Consider the following 18,396-nt stretch of genomic DNA (forward strand, 5'->3'; position numbering starts at 1 on the left):
ACATTAAAAGCCCATTACAGAGTCCACCTTGCTGAATGTTTTGCACCAGAACTCCCCAAGACATGTTTTGACTAAACACTTGCCCAAATAGCCATGCCTTCACTTTTTACAGACCACAAATAGTTTGGTTCCAACAATATTAAGTGGCAAACTGTTCCAAAGATGTGAGGCAGAGCAACTGAAAGCTTGCCATCTTGTATGCATCAGCTCTGCAGCTGAGAAGGCAGAAGTGGCTAACAAAGCCTGCTGCGAAGGCCTAGGAGTTTTCCTGACAGTAAGTTTTCAAATTACATTGGAATGACCATGCAGAGGCATTTGAAAATAATGGACAGAACCTTGAACTTTACACGAAACTCCACTGGCAGCTAACGAAGCTCTTTACAGATAGGGAACTTCGAGATGTCCTGGTAGCTCTGCTGGCTGACCTTTTCAGTGCTTCTTTAGAGTCTGGAATAGTCCCAGAGGACTGGAAATGGGCTGATGTGGTTCCTATTTATAAAAGTGAAGGAGGAGACTGTGAATTACAGACTAATTAGTCTGACCTCTTTGGTGAACAAGCTAATGGAATTTCCGCTAAAACACAGGATACTACAATTTTTTGGAATCCAATGGATTGCAAGATCTGAGGCAGCATGGTTTTACCAGAAGTAAATCTTGTTAGACCAATCTGATCCGTTTTTTTTGATTGGGTGACCAGAGAGTTGGATCAAGGGAGAGCGCTAGACGTCGTGTACTTGGATTTCCGCAAGGCCTTTGACATGGTTCTGCACTGAAGACTTACAAATAAATTGAGCACTCTTGGAATGGAACCTAGAGTGAATGACTGGGTTAGAAACTGGCTGAGTGGGAGGCGACAGAGGGTGGTGGTAAATAGAGTTTTCTCTGAGGGAGGGGGGTGTTACTAGCTGTGTACCTCAGGGATGGGTCCTTGGACCGATTCTTTTCAACAATTTTGTGAGTGTCATAATGGAAGAATTGTCAAGAAAGGTTTGTCTTTTTGCCAATGATAACAAAACCTGTAACAGGGTGGACAGCCAGGGGTGTGTGGAAAACATGAGGAGGGATTAGTGGAGCTTGAGGAACGGTCTAAGGTCTGGCAGTTAAGATTTAATACTAAACAATGCAGAGTTATGCATTTAGGATGTAAAAACCCAAGGGAAATCTACCGTATTGGAGGTAAAAGACTTCTAAGCACAATGGAAGAGCAGGATTTGGGAGCGATTGTATCTGATGATCTTAAGGTGGCCAAACAGGTGATAAAGTGATGGTAAAAGCCAGAAAGATGCTTGGCTGCATAGGAAGAGGAATGATCAGCAGAAAAAGGGAGGTGATATTGCCCCTGTTTAGGTCACTGGTGAGACCTCTTTTGGAATGATGTGTACAATTCTGGAGACTGCACTCTCAAAAGTATATAAACAAGATAGGATTGGTCCAGAGGGTGGCTACTAAAATGGTCAGTGGTCTTCATTCTAAAGAATATGGGGATAGACTTAAAGATCTAAACATGTACACCCTAGAGGAAAGGTGTGATAGCGAAGATATGATACAGACATTCAAATATTTGAAAGGTTTCCATGCACAGGAGCCTCTTTCAATGGAAAGGAGGCTCTAGATTGAGGGGTCATGTGATGAGGATGAAAAGGGATAGACTCAGAAGTAATCTCAGCAAAGATTTCTTTACAGAGAGGATAGTAGATGCATGGAACAGCCTCTCAGTGGAGGTAATAGAGACAAAAACAATATCTGAATTCAAGGAAGCATGGGATAAATACAGAGGATCTCTAAGGAAGTGATGGGAATTATAATGCTAAATTAATTGGGTGGATGGGCAGACTAGATGGGCCATATAGTCTTTTTCTGCCATCATGTATCTATGTTTCTGTACATGTTCATCTATTGTTACACTGGTCAAAAGCCACACGTCATATTTTACACTTTGTCTTCTTGTTTGTCTCTTCAGGTTACACTAAAGCAGCAATGGAGGCAGGTCTACAATGAAATAGGAGGAAATCCTCGCAGTACGAGTGCTGCAACTTGCACCAGGAAACACTACGAGAGGTTAGCATGCCATTTTCCACTCTTCCATCAACAGTAGCAGATGTGTGATACAGATCTCATATGGAAAAGAATATGAATGACTAGTATAAGCACATAGGGAACTGCTTTGAAAACCTTCTTATTGCTAAGGGACTCTTTATGACATCTTTGGAAAGTTGTCTAGGAGACGTCTGCTTTATCCGGGTGTTTGACACATTAATAATAATACACAGATAAGTGCATGTAAACATATTTAAAAAACAAATTCTTGCTGAAAAAATATAAAAAATTAAAAAATGGTTGCATAATATTTTGCATGACTGATGATTAAAACTACTAGCACAAAGAGGGCTATTGAGTACTCTCTTAGCACTAAGAGGGTTTTCAAAGCAGTTCCCTATGTGCTTATACTAGTGCTAAAAATACGATGGTCATTCATATTCTTTTTCATATGAGATCTGTATCACACTTCTACTATTGCTGAAGTGAGATTTTTTTTTGTGGTCGTTGTATTATTCTTACACTTTGGGGTTCTTTTGCATCTAATATTTTCCACTCTTCTGCATATCATTATATCCATAGGCCTCAAATAGAGTAGCCAGCTGTCCTACATCTGGAAAGAAAACTGCATTTTGTTTAACACTGACCAACCTTCTCCTCTGTATTCTGCAGAAAAATGAATCTAATCCAATACATTTCAGTGGGGCTTTGGGACATCTTTCAGACACATCAAGATACTTCCCTTTCACCACATGTCCTAAAATGTCCCTCAAAAAAAAAAAAAAAAAGAAGATACAGTGAGTGCAACAGCATATATAAAATAGTAATAAATTTACACTTTTCAAAATTCCTGTAACAGATGTGTGTGGAGAAATGGGTTCTGCTGCAGGTGTTCAAATCACAAAAACCTCCAAGTACTCACAGAGAGGCAGGCTTGTAAACTCTGGCAGTTCGGAGAACATGGCTGCCAGCAGGACCTCCAAGCCATAGAGCTTAGAGAATTGAGCAGAGAATATACATAGCCCACTGAGGACCTCTGCGGCCCCAGGTTCTACTTCATAGAATCTTTATCCAGCAATTGCAGAAGTTGCTCCAGGATCCTCTTGGGAGAATCTGTATCCAGCAGCAGAAGCAGCTCCATGCTTTACTCCAGAGAATCCACATCCAGCAGCAGTTGTTCCTCAGTCCATACCAGACACTCCGTTCCAGGAGCTCCAGGCATCTGCCCTGCAGACTCCGCTTACAGACTCAGTTCCAGGCTCTAGGCTACAGATTCTGCTTACCACCCTTTTAAACATGGGTACTGATGCCTTGGACCCCAATTTCAATTGGGATCCATGGGGGGCCTGCCTAGGAGCATCTGGAATCTGCCCTTTTTTTTTTTTGGGGGGGGGGGGGGTAGTGTGAGAATGTAATAGGATTTGTTAGCCTAAGTCTGACAGGCTTGTCTAAGGATATTTTTAGAAAGTAGGCCTCAGTGTTTTCCCACAGACCTTAAAATCATGTGACTATAAAACAACTGTGAGAACAGGAGAAGACAACAATAGATGTCCAGGCTCTGTGGTAAAGGAATTAAAATCACAGGAAAAAGCAGGATGTTTCTCACTCTGGGCTATGTTTTGGGACATTATATGCATTTCTTAAGACATACTTTCAGATGTGCAGATGAAAAGCATATAACTATCAGAGGCACGAGAGAGAATGTGAGTGTGTGCATGTGGGTGAGAGGATGCATGCGTGTGTGTGTGTGTGTGCATGAGAGAGAGAGAATCCTGAACTTCTAAAAGGAGCAGAGCCATGCTGCTTTCCTGAGCCCTTTTAACATCAGAAAAGGAAAGAATTTGACTGCATTATTATTGTAACCATGGTCTTTACTATATCTCTGTGTCACCTCTGCTGCATTGCTTTCTAAAGTGTGCCGAGGTGAGGCTAACCAGCCTGCAGTTTCCAGCCTCCTCTCTGCTCCCACTCTTGTGAAATGGTACTATCTCTGCTCATCTCCAGTCACTCGGCACCACTCATTTCCAGGGATCTACTGAGAAGGTCATGCAGCGGATCTGCCAGCACATCTCTGAGCTCCCTCAGTATAATAAATCTCTGAGCTCCCTCAGTATAATAAATCTATTCCTGGAATCTACAGTTGTGCTGTCGCTGGGTGTGAGTGTGGCATGTTGTGTTTTGGGTAGCGGATCCTGTCCGGGAGGTGCCTGAAGGATACAAGCCTTGTCTGGAGTAGTGGATCTCACCAGGGGAGCTACCTGGAGGATATTGGCCTTGTGTCGTACCACACTCACCCAGTGAACCTGTAACATAGGATCTGTGGATGGTGCTCACCTCCCAACAGCAGGGATACACAGTGGACCATATTTACTCTCTGCTCAGTCCTCCAAGCTCTATGGGTTGGAGGTCCTTCTAGTGGCCATGTTCTTTGCACTGCCACAGTTTAAAAGCCTGTCTCTCTGTGAGTACCTCACCTCAGCTCGGTTCCAAGTCTGATCTCAAGAGCACAAACAAGGCAGAACAAGAACAGAGTAACAGAGGCAACAGCAAGGATCAGACTTGCAACCAAGTTGAGGCAAGGTTCAAGCCCAAATCGGTGGCCTTCTGCCTTGATCATGTTTGTTTATGCCTTGTTCTGTTTCTGTTTGGCCCAAGCTCTTGTCCTTCTGCCTTGTTAGTCTTGTCTTGTTTGTTTGTTCTTGGCCCTAGTGTGTGGCCTTCCAGTACTAGTCTATTTTGTCTGTTGCCCCAGCCTTGTCATGCACTCTGTGTCTCTTGTCTGTTTTCTGGGCACCCTTTTGTCTTGTTCCTGCAGGCTAGCCCTGCTCTTGTGGGTGCCTTGGAGGAGGTCTTGGAGTGCACCTCCTGTTTGAAACCTGCCAGCCACCAGAATCTAAAGATTCAACCTGAGAGGGAGGTAGCCGGTCCAGGCAGAAGATCCTGGTTCCAATCCAATTCCTGTCCTGTCAAGTCAGCTGCATCTGTGTCCAGCCCCGCTCCAACTCCAGGGCTTAAAACCACTAGCAGCCTGCTGTGCAGGTAGTTTTTTGCCACAAAAAAAAAAAAACAAACCTCCAGGAGGAAATACCACTCCATTGAAATCTGGTGTGTGAGGCACGCTTTTATTGGACAACTCGCCTGTCAATACTTTTCCTTGGGGGCAGGGCTTTCCTGTGCGTGACATTAGCAGAATTGGACACAAATTAACCCTATAATAGTAGATTTTCAATGTCTTGAATAAGACAAGAGCTTCAAGCTGTATGGACAAAAAGGACATATAAATCTGAATTCCCAGTAATCAGATGGGTTGGAAAGAAGGGCAAAGTCACTTTCTGCTAGATTCCCATAAGTAACAAGGCTCACAAAGGCAGCTGGGAATCAATGAAGGCAAATGAGGAGGAAGACTCTCCTGGCTGTACCTATCATACCTAATGCTTTGGTTACTTCTTGGCAAAATCTCCATTACCTTTGTAGTCTTGGCTATTTCCTAAGCATACACAGGGCAGAGTAATTCTTCTCCTTGGGTAGGGGATGGGTAGGGGATGAACCTCGTTAGGTTCATCCCAGGATACTGAGGGAGCTCAGAGATATGCTGGCAGATCCGCTGCATGACCTTCTCAGTAGATCCCTGGAAACGAGTGGTGCCGAGTGACTGGAGATGAGCAGAGATGATCCCATTTCACAAGAGTGGGATCAGAGAGGAGGCTGGAAACTACAGGCTGGTTAGCCTCACCTCGGTGGTGGGAAAATTAATGGAGACGCTGCTGAAGGAAAGGTAGTGAGCTAGCTACACTTAGGAGGATTGCTGGACCCCAGGAAGCATGTCAGACAAATCTGATTGATTTGTTTTGATTGGATGACTAAAGAATTGGATCGAGGAAGAGCACTCGATGTGATCTATTTTGATTTCAGCAAAGCTTTTAATATGGTCCCACATAGGAGGCTTATAAATAAAATGAGAAGCTTGGGAGTGAGCACCAAGGTGGTGGCATGGATTACAAACTGGTTGATGGATAGAAGACAGCATGTAATGGTAAATGGAACCTACTCTGAAGAGAGCGGTGTTAAGCAGAGTGTCACAAGTTTCAATGTTGGGACCAGTCCTGTTCAATATCTTTGTGAGCGACATTGCAAAGGGATAGAAAGTAAAGTTTGTCTGTTTTTGAATGATACTAAGATCTGCAACAGAGTGGACAGGCCAGAAGGAGTAGAGAGGATGAGATGCGATTTAAGAAAACTTAAACAGTGGTTGAAGATATGGCAGCTGGGATTCAATGCCAAGAACTGCAGATTCATGCATCTGGGATTCAGTAATCCAAAAGAGCTGTGTGTGATGGGATGGGGGGGGGGGGGTGGGGGTGAATGGCTGTTGTGCATGGAGCAAGAGAGAGAGAGAACTTAGGGTGATAGTGTCTAGCGATCTGAAGACGAAGCAATGTGACAAGGCGCTAGCTAAAGCCAGAAGAATGCTGGGCTGCATAGAGAGAGGAATAGCCAGTAAGAAAAAGGAGGTGATAATGCACTTGTACAGGTCCTTAGTGAGGCCTCACCTGGAGTACTGTGTTCAGTTTTGGAGACTGTATCTCAAAAGGGACAGAGACAGGATGGAGGTGGTAAGGCGACAAAAATGGTGGTGGGTCTTCATCAAATGACTTATGGGGCGAGACTGAAGAACATAAATATGTATACCCTGGAGAATAGGAGGTGCAGGGGGGATATGATACAGACCTTCAGATTCCTGAAAGGTTTTAATGATGCAGAATCGACAAACATTTTCTGTTGGAAAGAAATCCGTAGAAATAGGGGGTCACCTAATGAAACTCCAGGGAGGACGACTCAGAACCAATGTCAGGAAATATTTCTTCACAGAGAGGATGGAGGATGTGGTGAAGACAAAAACGGTGAAAGGTTTCAAAGGGGAATGGGATAAACACTGTACATCCCTAAAGGTTAGAGGATGGAAGTGAGGAATAGATTGCCTGGGGTAACTTGCTGGTGTGGCAGTTACTATGCTTAACCAATAAGCCCTATATTTCTGATGCAACTCTAACATTATTCTCTGCTTCAACGGCAAGAGGTAATGGGAAATTGGACCCAGACAGCAACCAACTAGGACCCTGACTTTGACGGTTTGTTAAACTAAGTATGTACATAAGAACATAAGAACATGACATACTGGGTCAGACCAAGGGTCCATCAAGCATCCTGTTTCCAACAGTGGCCAATCCAGGCCATAAGAACCTGGCAAGTACCCAAAAACTAAGTCTATTCCATGTAACCAATGCTGGTAATAAGTAGTGGCTATTTTCTAAGTCAACTTAATTAATAGCAGGTAATGGACTTCTCCTCCAAGAACTTATCCAATCCTTTTTTAAACCCAGCTACACTAACTGCACGAACCACATCCTCTGGCAACAAATTCCAGAGTTTAATTGTGCGTTGAGTGAAGAAGAACTTTCTCCGATTAGTTTTAAATGTGCCACATGCTAACTTCATGGAGTGCCCCCTACTCTTTCTATTATCTGAAAGGCTAAATAACCGATTCACATTTACCCGTTCTAGATCTCTCATGATTTTAAACACCTCTATCATATCCCCCCTCAGTCGTCTCTTCTCCAAGCTGAAAAGTCCTAACCTCTTCAGTCTTTCCTCATAGTGGAGCTGTTCCATTCCCCTTATCTTTTGGTCGCCCTTCTCTGTACCTTCTCCATTGCAATTATATCTTTTTTGAGATGCGGCGACCAGAATTGTACACAGTATTCAAAGTGCGGTCTCACCATGGAGCCATACAGAGGCATTATGACATTTTCCGTTTTATTCACCATTCCCTTCCTAATAATTCCCAACATTCTGTTTGCTTTTTTGTCTGCCACAGTACACTGAACCGACGATTTCAATGTGTTATCCACTATGACGCCTAAATCTCTTTCTTGGGCGGTAGCACCTAATATGGAACCTAACAGTGTGTAACTATAGCATGGGTTATTTTTCCCTATATGCATCACCTTGCACTTATCCACATTAAATTTCATCTGCCATTTTGATTTAACTACTCTGAACAATTTTGTATCATGTGCAAATTTGATTACCTCACGCGTCGTATTTCTTTCCAGATCATTTATAAATATATTGAAAAGTAAAGATCCCAATACAGATCCCTGAGGCACTCCACTGCCTACTCCCTTCCACTGAGAAAATTGTCCATTTAATCCTACTCTCTGTTTCCTGTCTTTTAGCCAGTTTGTAATCCACGAAAGGACATCGCCACCTATACCATGACTTTTTACTTTTCACTTTTCCTAGAATCCTCTCATGAGGAACTTTGTCAAACGCCTTCTAAAAATCCAAGTACACTACATCTACCAGTTCACCTTTATCCACATGTTTATTAACTCCTTCAAAAAAGTGAAGCAGATTTGTGAGGCAAGACTTGCCTTGGGTAAAGCCATGCTGACTTTGTTCCATTAAACCATGTCTTTCTATATGTTCTGTGATTTTGATGTTTAGAACACTTTCCACTATTTTTCCTGGCACTGAAGTCAGGCTAACCGGTCTGTAGTTTCCTGGATCGCCCCTGGAGCCCTTTTTAAATATTGGGGTTACATTAGCTATCCTCCAGTCTTCAGGTACAATGGATGATTTTAATGATTGGTTACAAATTTTTACTAATAGGTGTGAAATTTCATTTTTTAGTTCCTTCAGCACCCTGGAGTGTATACCAGCCGGTCCAGGTGATTTACTACCAGTGGCGTAGCCACGGGTGGGCCTGGGTGGGCAGGTGCCCACCCAACTTAGACCCAGGCCCGCCCAACTGGCACCGGAATTACAAGGCTGTCACGGGATCCCATCTCCTGCTCCCGATACTCCCTGCGGCGCTTGCCAATGCGATCACACCGCAAGGGAGTATTTAAAACTTCATCTGGGGACTCGGGCCTCCTCCCCCGCACCGCACCCGGGGAAGCGCTGCTGCGGCCGTATGGCCAACCGATCTTCCTGTTGGGGGGAGGGAGCGGAAGCGCCGCGCGCAGCTTCCACTTCCTCCCCCCAAAGCAGGAAGATCAGCTGCCTCTCCTGCTGCCACCGGCCTCCTGCTATCTTCGGCGTCGGGCCGTACGGCCTGCCGATCTTCCTGCTTGGGGGGGGAGGAAGCGGATGTTGTGCTTCCCTGTGGAAGGGAAGAAGACAATAATAGAAGAAAGATACTGAAAAGGAATTAGGAAATGAGCTACAAGGGAAAAAAATGGGGAAAAGAGACCAGGACCAACAGGTTAGAAAAATACAAAGATCAGACAACAAAGGTAAAAAAAAAATATATATATATTTTGAGATGTTAGCAATTTAAATATAAGCAACACAACCGCTCTCTCAAAGTTTATGGACAGGTAGTAGCCGTGTATAAAATTGTAATAATAATAAGAAGGCTAAAGTACCACAAATCACTGTGAATTATGTTTGTATCATTAAGTAGACCTCATACTTAGGCGTAGATGTGAATGCTATGCTGCATAATTTGGCATTATTTATCAGTAAAAAAACAAACTAGTAGACCTGCATGTCTACAGCCCACCCATGTTAACCTTGTGCCCACCCAAAAAATCAATTCTGGCTACGCCACTGTTTACTACTCTTCAATTTATCAATCAGGCCTACCACATCTTCTAGGTTCACCGTGATTTGGTTCAGTGCATCTGAATCATTACCCATGAAAACCTTCTCCGGAATGGGTATCTCTCCAACATCCTCTTCAGTAAACACCGAAGCAAAGAAATCATTTAATCTTTCCGCGATGACCTTATCTTCTGTAAGTGCCCCTTTAATCCCTCGAACATCTAATGGTCCAACTGTGACCTGTATGGTGTGGCAGATGCTACCATAAGCTTGTTGGGCAGACTGGATGGATCGTTTGGTCCTTTTTCTGCCATCATTTTCTATATTTCTATGTTTCTACTTTCTGTTAGAGAACAATTCACTGCAAGACCGTGTTTCCAAAACTAAAACTCCATACACATACTTGATGTTCCCAAAGACTCTTCCTTTCACATAATATCAAGTTTGCAACTTATTTTTACAGCGCCATGAACCATAAATGCCAGTTCTGTGGGTGCTTGTGCACCCCCAATATTCAGAAAACTTCTTCACTGTGACCAGGGAGAGGTAATTTGTATCATTTTAGCACCCCCAGCCATTTTGAAAAGCTGACTACTTTCCTTAAACAGTCCATTTACATCCACCACTCCTTAGTATATATAGGAAATCTCACCACAATGCTTGTTTTAGAAAATTTTACTCAAAGAAGAAAGCTACTACCTCTTTCAAAAACAATTTCCAACCCACTCAGGTATTTACAAAAAAAAGTGATAGCCTCTGCCTCTCTTTGAAATAGTCAAGGCTTTTCTCTTTTTCCCCATAAAAACCCTGACACAGGATGATCAGTAATATATCTGAAGCTTATTTATTATTTATTTAATTATTCAACAATCTATAGGCAGATTACAAAAATCATACTGTAAATAATAAAATAATACATCAGTTAAAATAATACTTAAAAGACAAAAAAAAACTTCCTGGAATAGATGGGCTTTTAACAGTTTCTGAAAGAGTTTATATAGTCTTGCAAATCTTGTAGGGTGTGGTAGCTTATTCTGTAAGATTGGAGCTATTCTAGAAAATTCCTGATTTCAGGTTTCTTTTAGCCACACAGCCTTAATACTGGGACATCCAAAAGCAGGGAATTCAAGGAATGTAAAGAGTGAGAAGGCTGAGATTGGTTAAGCAAGCTTTTCAAATAAATATGGCTCTCATCATACAACATACAATAAACTAATGTTAATATCTTTAATTGTATCCTCTGTTGTACCGAAAGCCAGTGAAGAGTTTGTAGTGCCAGAGAAATACACTCTCTTAAAGGACATCCAGATACTAGTTTTGATGCCGCATTCAATAGCAGCTATAGAGCTCTCAACCGGCAATCGGGTAATCCAACATATACAGCATTACAATAGTCTATTGTGGTCAGCACAAAAGATTGGACTACAGTCTGAACATCAAAATGTATTTTAATTTAGCAGCTTTCTCAGTTTAGAAAACCCATTCTTTACCACCATTTTTATCTGTGAGGGAAGATTTAGAGGAGTTTGTCCATAGAGCCGAAATATTAGATGGAGATTCCCGTCTTATTTATATTATGATACACAATTCCATGAATATCTGAGAGCTAAATGGAAAGAGTATGAATCTTTTAATAAAGTCCATTTGGATTTTCCTTTATTTTATTAGAAGAATGTTAAGGCTATGCTTCAGGAAGTGATCACAGCATACACTGCTAGCTGGGAAATAAGTATAGCTAAAAATATATTAAAGCTGGAGAAACAATTATCTTTTCATAAATGCAGGTATATGATCTCTCCAGTTGAAAACCGTACATAATTGTTTTTTGTAACTCAAACTGGTTTGAACATATTGTTACATCAGAAAACTAAGTGAAGTCTACTTTACTGTAAGCATACATTTTTTCTTCATAGGAATAAGGTGGGGAGATTACTAGCTAAAACTATTAAGATTTGGAGGAAGGGAAATCAAGGTGGCATCCTAAGCAGACATTTTTTGCCTGAGCACCCCTGAATTTCTTCTATCTTTTCTTCAATATAGCTCTATCTTTAGTTATGGGGAAGAGGAAGAGAACTATGAGCAGGTTCCTCTCCATTGAAAGAACAAGACAAACAACTATGCCGATTACTCACAAAGCCTGCCTACTTCAGCAGCTGAAGTGTCACTCAGCCCTGAGGACTGTTTGATGCTGCGGCTCCCAGGTAGCGCTGCCTGTGTGATGGAGGAAACAACAGAGGACCACAGCCGGTATATGCAGAAATGTTTCCGTTTTCCCAGGGATCAGAAGGAAAGGCTTCTCCAGATGTGGCTGAGATCTCAGCATCTGGTGAGGGTTCCTTGATGTTGGAGATCAGTGGTTGGCTCGTGGAAAGTCCAGGACGCAGTTTTGGGACTACAGCTCAGAACAGCCTTAGTTAAACCATTTTTGGTCACTGTAGAAAGTTTATGGTTAGCTATGGAAACCATTAAAAAATCTGTCGCTTCCCTCGCTGTTGTAACTTTGAATATTCATTCAAAATTTCAAAATCAAAATGGTCATTTATTGGAATGTGAAAAGAAAATATGAAACTTGGAAGTTTCAATGGCTCAGGTCAAAGATACCCAAGGATGGATGACTGAAAATTTGGAGAACTTCTCAAAGGCTTTTGTTAGGGAGTGCTAGGAGAGCGGTCCCATTTCCGAGGAGATTGTATGCCCTTAGACCTCGGCACAACCCCAGAGGACTCCAAGGCAGAACCGAGGCTGGTGAGACATGTCCGAGCCTGGGCTGAGACCAGGAAGCCAGGCCCCTGCCGACCTGCACAGCCTCAGTGAGACCAACCACACAAGGTTGGTCTCTTGAGTGGTCCTCCGACTACTCCAAGCCCTTTCAGACCTGCCACTGGGAATGGCAATGGCAGCAGGCCGGACAGGAGACGAGGGCAGACAAAAGCTCTGGAACGTGAAGACTCAAGACAAGGAACTTGGAAATGTGAAGACACAGACGAGAAGCTTGGGACGTGAAGACTCAGACGAGAAGCTTGAGCACAAAGACTCAGGATCAAGGTTCAGGAACAAAGTCTAGTACTGGGTTGAGGTGACGCAGCGCGCCCTACACAGCCCACCACAGGGCGGACCCACGGGACTGGTCGCGGACCACACTTGAGTGAGAAGCAGACTCCAGACGAATACGTGGAAGAAGAAGCCGGAACATGGCGAAGATTCAGTAGAAGCCTGTGCCGAGACGCGCCCTACACGGCTGCCCATGGCTGGTCATGGATCACACTGGAACGGAGCAGGTTCAGTCAGAGTCTTAGGCATGGACGGAACAGCCACAAAAACATCCGAGGGCCGAGACGAGATTCAGGGTAAGGGACCAAGACGAGAATCAGGGTAAGGGACCAAGACGAGACTTGGCTTCAGGCATGAGACAGGGGACCAAGACGAGACTTGGCTTCAGGCGAAGATGACCCTCTGGAGGCTTGCACTGCAGACAAGAAGACAGGCTCATGCCACGAGGTGACGAGACACGACATGGCACGCCAGAAGAGATAGCAATGAAGAACCAAGGGTCTGGAAACAGAAGAGGAGACGAGGCATCAGGAAGGAACATCAGGAACATCATGCAACATCAGGAAGACCACGAAACATCAGGAGAAGACGAGAGATATTCAGAAGAGACCAGGAACATGAAGAATGATGAGGGATCCCATGAAGAACAGGAAATACCAGCAGGAGTGAAGACGAGAAGTCCTTGAGAGGAACTAACTCCTTGCGAAGGCAACTAAGGATTGGAAGCTGGGCCCTTAAATAGGGCTGAGGATCAGGAAACGCCCTGGGAGGAGTCTAGGTAGAGCCCGGGGCATATCCGGCCGCGGGCCCTTCAAATCTGTGAAGGAGGTGCGGTCTGCACCTTAGGAGACAGGAAGCAGGAAACCGTGCAGGACCATGGCCAGCGGCATCCTGCCGCTGAGCAGTGCATGGAGAAGCTGGGCCTCTGTGCAGGCCCCGATGATAGCGGCAGCATCCAGGTCGCTGAGAATCAGCTGAGGTCAGCCTCTGCCGCGCGGGCAAGTCCGAGAACTGCGGCCTCCGGGCCACGAGGCTGAAGAGGGTGTCGGCGGCACTCCCTGCTGCGAGAGAGGGTCCCTATGAGAGCGGCTCCATGCCGCACCAGGAAGCACCGAAGTCCGCAGCTCCCTGCCACGGTGAAGGGAGGAAACATCAGCGGCCTTCAGGCTCACGGGCCAGCTTGTGGCTGGCCCGTGAGCAGAAGTGTAACAGCTTTGAAGCTCTACATTATTAGTTTTCTTCAAATTTCACTTATTTCTCCTTCTGAGCTTTTCAAATCCTATATAAAAGAGGGTCTACAGATTCCAGATCCAGCTCTTCCTATAATTTAAAAAATGTTTTGTTTTAGAAACAACTGGATAGAGAAATTTCCCAGAAAATTCTGGAGAGACTGTTTCTACCAGATTACTTTGTTACATTTGTATTTTTGCAAGATAGTAATCATATTCTATTTTTTTATGTCATTGTAATGCTTCATTCAAAGGCAAAAACTTTGGAATTTTCTTGATTTAGTCAAGGCGATGCAAGATCATAGGAGAGGTTCTTGGCCATGAGATCAGAGGTGCTGTCTCTGGGTGCCACCTGCATAGTTCAATACTCTTTTAATGTCTGGTTATTTTGGATGCTGTCAAATATTTGTTTTATGATCCTGTCCCGCTGAGAGATTTCATGGAAGCTAGATGAGATAATATTCTTAGTTTGAAACAGCTCCATGGTGTTATTATTATGGATGGCAGTATATTTTTGTTCAGTTGTATTGCCTTCTTTTTTCTTTTTTTATGTTGATCCATGCTCCAGGGTCCTTTTCTTCCCTACGGCTTTATACAGTGGTCTAACGTAGGCTTAAACAAAGTGGGGTAGATTTTAAAAAGGTGCGCGTGGGCGTACACCCAATTTTATAGCAGGCACGCACACGTTATAAAATCTGGGGTCGGCGCGCGCAAGGGAGTGCACAATTGTGCACCTTGCGCGCGCCGAGCCACGCTGCCTTCCTCCATCCCTTCCCCCTAACCTAATCTTCCCACCCCTTCCCCTAACCTTTCCCCCCCAGCCCTACTCTAAACAACCCCCCCCCCCCCCCCCGACTCTTGTCTTACCTTTTGCGCCTGCCAGCAGCCTGCCGGCTCATGATCCTCCAACACAGCAGCAATGGCCGCTATGTCAGAGGCCTCTGGCCCCACCCCCGGACCGCCCCTTTTGTAAAGCCCTTGGGACTTACACGCATCCCGGGGCTTTACACGAGTCTCCAGGCCTTTTTAAAATAGGCCCGGCGCGCATAATCCCCTCTACGTGCGTAAATCCATGAAAATCTAACCCAGTGTTTGTTTTTCATTTGATATAGTTATTTTAGATTTACAATTTTGTATATCGTATGCTTTTTCTTTCAAATGTTTCATATTTGATTATTTCAAATCTAATAAAAATAAAGTTAAAAAAAATTTGGGGTGGAAACAAATACATTCTGTCTATGAAAAATACTAAAGAGCACACTGTGCACCTACCTATGAAACTGGGGAAAAATTGTATTAACTCTATCAAGAATTATATTGAGCAGATCCTTGTGAGGGAGCAAAGGTCCAAGAGCACTTGACCAGGCTACAACTCCCTAAGTTATCAGAGGAGGATTTACGACGATTGAATGCCCCTCTTACTCTTCAGCAGGTCTGGTTAGCGATCAGATCTGCCAAATTATTCAAATCCCCTGGTCCAGATGGACTTTCTGAGTTTTTTATAAAATTTTGGTTAATCAGGTGTGCCTGCCCTTGAGATCGCTTTTGCACTCTGGTAAACGTTCATGGATTTCAAATAGAGCAATGATTGTAGTGTTGTCAAAGCCAGGAAGAGACCCTACCTTACCGGGCTCATATAGTCCTATTTCTCTCCTTAGTTTCCATGTAAAACGAATGACAAAATCATGACCTGACCATTTGTCTCTGCTATTTCTAAAATTGAACATTTCAGAGCAGGTGGGATTCGTTAAAGGCCAGCAAGCAGTGTTTAATGTTCAAAGCATTGTGGCATCTATAGTTCATTCTTTGAACTCCCCATTGAATTCTCTGTTAGCTTTGATGCGGAAAAGGTTTTTGACAGGGTAAACTGGTCTTTTTTTTAATTTGAAACTCTTGCAGTTTATGGTTTCCACGGTCAATTTATGACTTTGCTCACTATGCACTACACAAATCTAAAAACGGGTATTTTTGTTAATGGAAAATTCTCACAAGATTTTCTTTTGCAAAGGGGTACAAGAGAAAGATGTCCATTATCGCCCCCTGCTTTTTGTTTTCATTTTGGACCCATTTTTACAGGTTTTACGATCGCATGAGGATATTCATGGAATTCATATAGGTTGTGTTACTTTTAAGTTGGCAGTTTTCGCTATTTGCTTATACTGTCAGTCTCTGTGAAGAGTACTTTGGGAAATAAAATTTAGACAAATCAGAAGTTCTCCCTATTTGAGGGTGGAGTATCAATGACTGGGAAAGCTCATTTCCTTTGCAGGGGTCACCTGAAGGGATAAAATATTTGGGTATATGGTTACCAGGCGACGTTTCTCAACGTTATGGGGTATATTTTATAATTTTGCGCGAGCGCGAACAAAAGTACGCTGGATTTTATAAGATACGCGCGTAGCCGCGCGTATCTTATAAAATCCAGGGTCGGCGCGCGCAAGGTGCACATTTGTGCAACCTGCGCGTGCCGAGCCCAGCACACGCGGAGCCCAGCGCGCGCTGCCTGTTCCCTTCGAGGTCGCTCCAATTTCAGAGTGGCCTCGGAGGGAACTTTCCTTTGCCCTCCCCCCACCTTCCCCTCCCTTCCCCTACCTAACCCACCCCCCCGACCCTATCTAAACACCTCCTTTACCTTTGTTGGCAGATTTCCGCCTGCTGAAAGCAGACGTAAATCTGCGCGTGCCAGCAGGCTGCTGGTGCGCCATCACCCGACCCGGGGGCTGGTCCGTAGGCCTCGACCACGCCCCCGGGCCGGCGCCCGGGCCCGCCCCCGAAACACAGCGTCATTCCCGAAACGCCCCCGACACGCCCCTTTTACGAAGCCCCGAGGGGCTGGTCCGTAGGCCTCGACCACGCCCCCGGGCCGGCGCCATGCCCCCGGGCCCGCCCCCGAAACACAGCGTCATTCCCGAAACGCCCCCGACACGCCCCTTTTACGAAGCCCCGAGACTTACGCGAGTCCCGGGGCTCTGCGCGTGCCGGCGGCCTATGCAAAATAGGTGCACCGGTGCGCGAGGGCCCTGCGCGCGTAAATCCGGCCGGATTTACGCACGCAGGGCATTTAAAATCCGGCCCTATATATCTAATGTTGCTAAACTTCAGGATATCACTAAGAGATCCCTGAGGAATTGGTCTTATTTGCCTCTCGTTTGGGTAAGATACACCTTCTCAAACTGACCATTCTCCCTAAATTATTTTATATTTTAGGGGTTCCCCCATTATCACTTTCCAATCCTGATATTAAAAAATTATATAAAGAAGTTCGGCTTTTTTTTTTGGAGGGGGAAGAAACCTAGATTGGCTTTGAATACATTAATGAAACCTGTAAATAAAAGTGACTTAAAAATTTATAATCAAGCCATTAATCTTAGGCATATTGGAGATTGGCTGATGGCAACTGATTATTTTTAAGCCTTTACTTTGGAATCAGAGCTGTTTTCCTCTTTATCTCTGCACAGTGTGCTTCATGCCAATTTCTCAGCTTTATCGCCACACTTACCATGTCATCCTCTTTTGTTTCTCCTATGTAAAACTTGGTATTGGTTTACTTCTAAATTAAAATTGAATCCCCGACTCTCCACTGTTTTGCCTATCAGCGGTAATGGTACTTTTATTCCCGGTTTGGAGAGGTTCACTCATTGGGAAAACTATGGGAATAAGGTTTTTATCTCAATTAGTTGACAATGAGGGGCATATTATTTCATTTGTTGATTTGTGTGCTCAATTTGGTTTGCTGCAGAAGGAATTATTTAGTTATTAACAATTACGATGTTGTGTGTCTTCTTTGCCTGTCTCTGCTATTATTAATACTGGATGGCAACTCTTAAAAGACTGGTTTGATCTGCAGGAGTGTCCCAGGCGATCCGTATTTTTTTTTTTTTCAAGACCTTAGAAAATGTATACAAACATTTGACTATTGACTCTAAATGGCAACAAGAGTTACAACTTCAAATACCTCTTCAAGCATTTATTGCTCACTATATACAATTTCCTAACTTTGCATACAATGTGCAAATGAGAGAATGTCAATATAAATTGTTTTCAAGATTTTATATTTTGCAGCGCCAAGCATATTTGGATACAATTTCATCTTCAGACCTATGCCTTATATGTACAACTGAGATGGGCCATCTAGGTCATTTATTATAGTCCTGTGCACAGATACAATCTTTTTGGAGAAGAGTCTTTGGTTACGCAAGTTGAATTATGGATATTCACATTCCCCTTTCTTCCACAGACTGCAAAATTTGGACTATTTCCATCTTTTTTTGTGGGATCTATAAAACAGAAAATATGGATTAATAAGGTCTTTCCTCTAGCTATTATTTCTATTTTATGAAACTGGAGAGACGGTGTGCCTCCGTCGCTCACTCAGTGGCGGAATAGTGTACATAATCTTCTTATCATGGAACAACTCACTGGCGTCAGGCCTCTCCTTCTGCCAAGAAGAAAGTGTTGGATCTATGAATGC

At 43.9% G+C, this 18,396-nt stretch overlaps 1 protein-coding gene across 2 annotated transcripts in view; it reads left to right on the forward strand.

The window, feature by feature from the left end:
- Positions 1-18,396, forward strand: part of LOC115087814 — a 123,478-nt gene that overhangs the window by 76,946 nt on the left and 28,136 nt on the right. For both annotated transcript variants that reach the window (XM_029595413.1, XM_029595420.1), the window contains one exon: positions 1,961-2,058. In XM_029595413.1, the coding sequence (XP_029451273.1) occupies positions 1,961-2,058 (98 nt within the window). The remainder of the gene's footprint in view (positions 1-1,960; positions 2,059-18,396) is intronic.

Source organism: Rhinatrema bivittatum, chromosome 1 (genome assembly GCF_901001135.1).
Source record: "Rhinatrema bivittatum chromosome 1, aRhiBiv1.1, whole genome shotgun sequence".
Taxonomy (NCBI): domain Eukaryota; kingdom Metazoa; phylum Chordata; class Amphibia; order Gymnophiona; family Rhinatrematidae; genus Rhinatrema; species Rhinatrema bivittatum.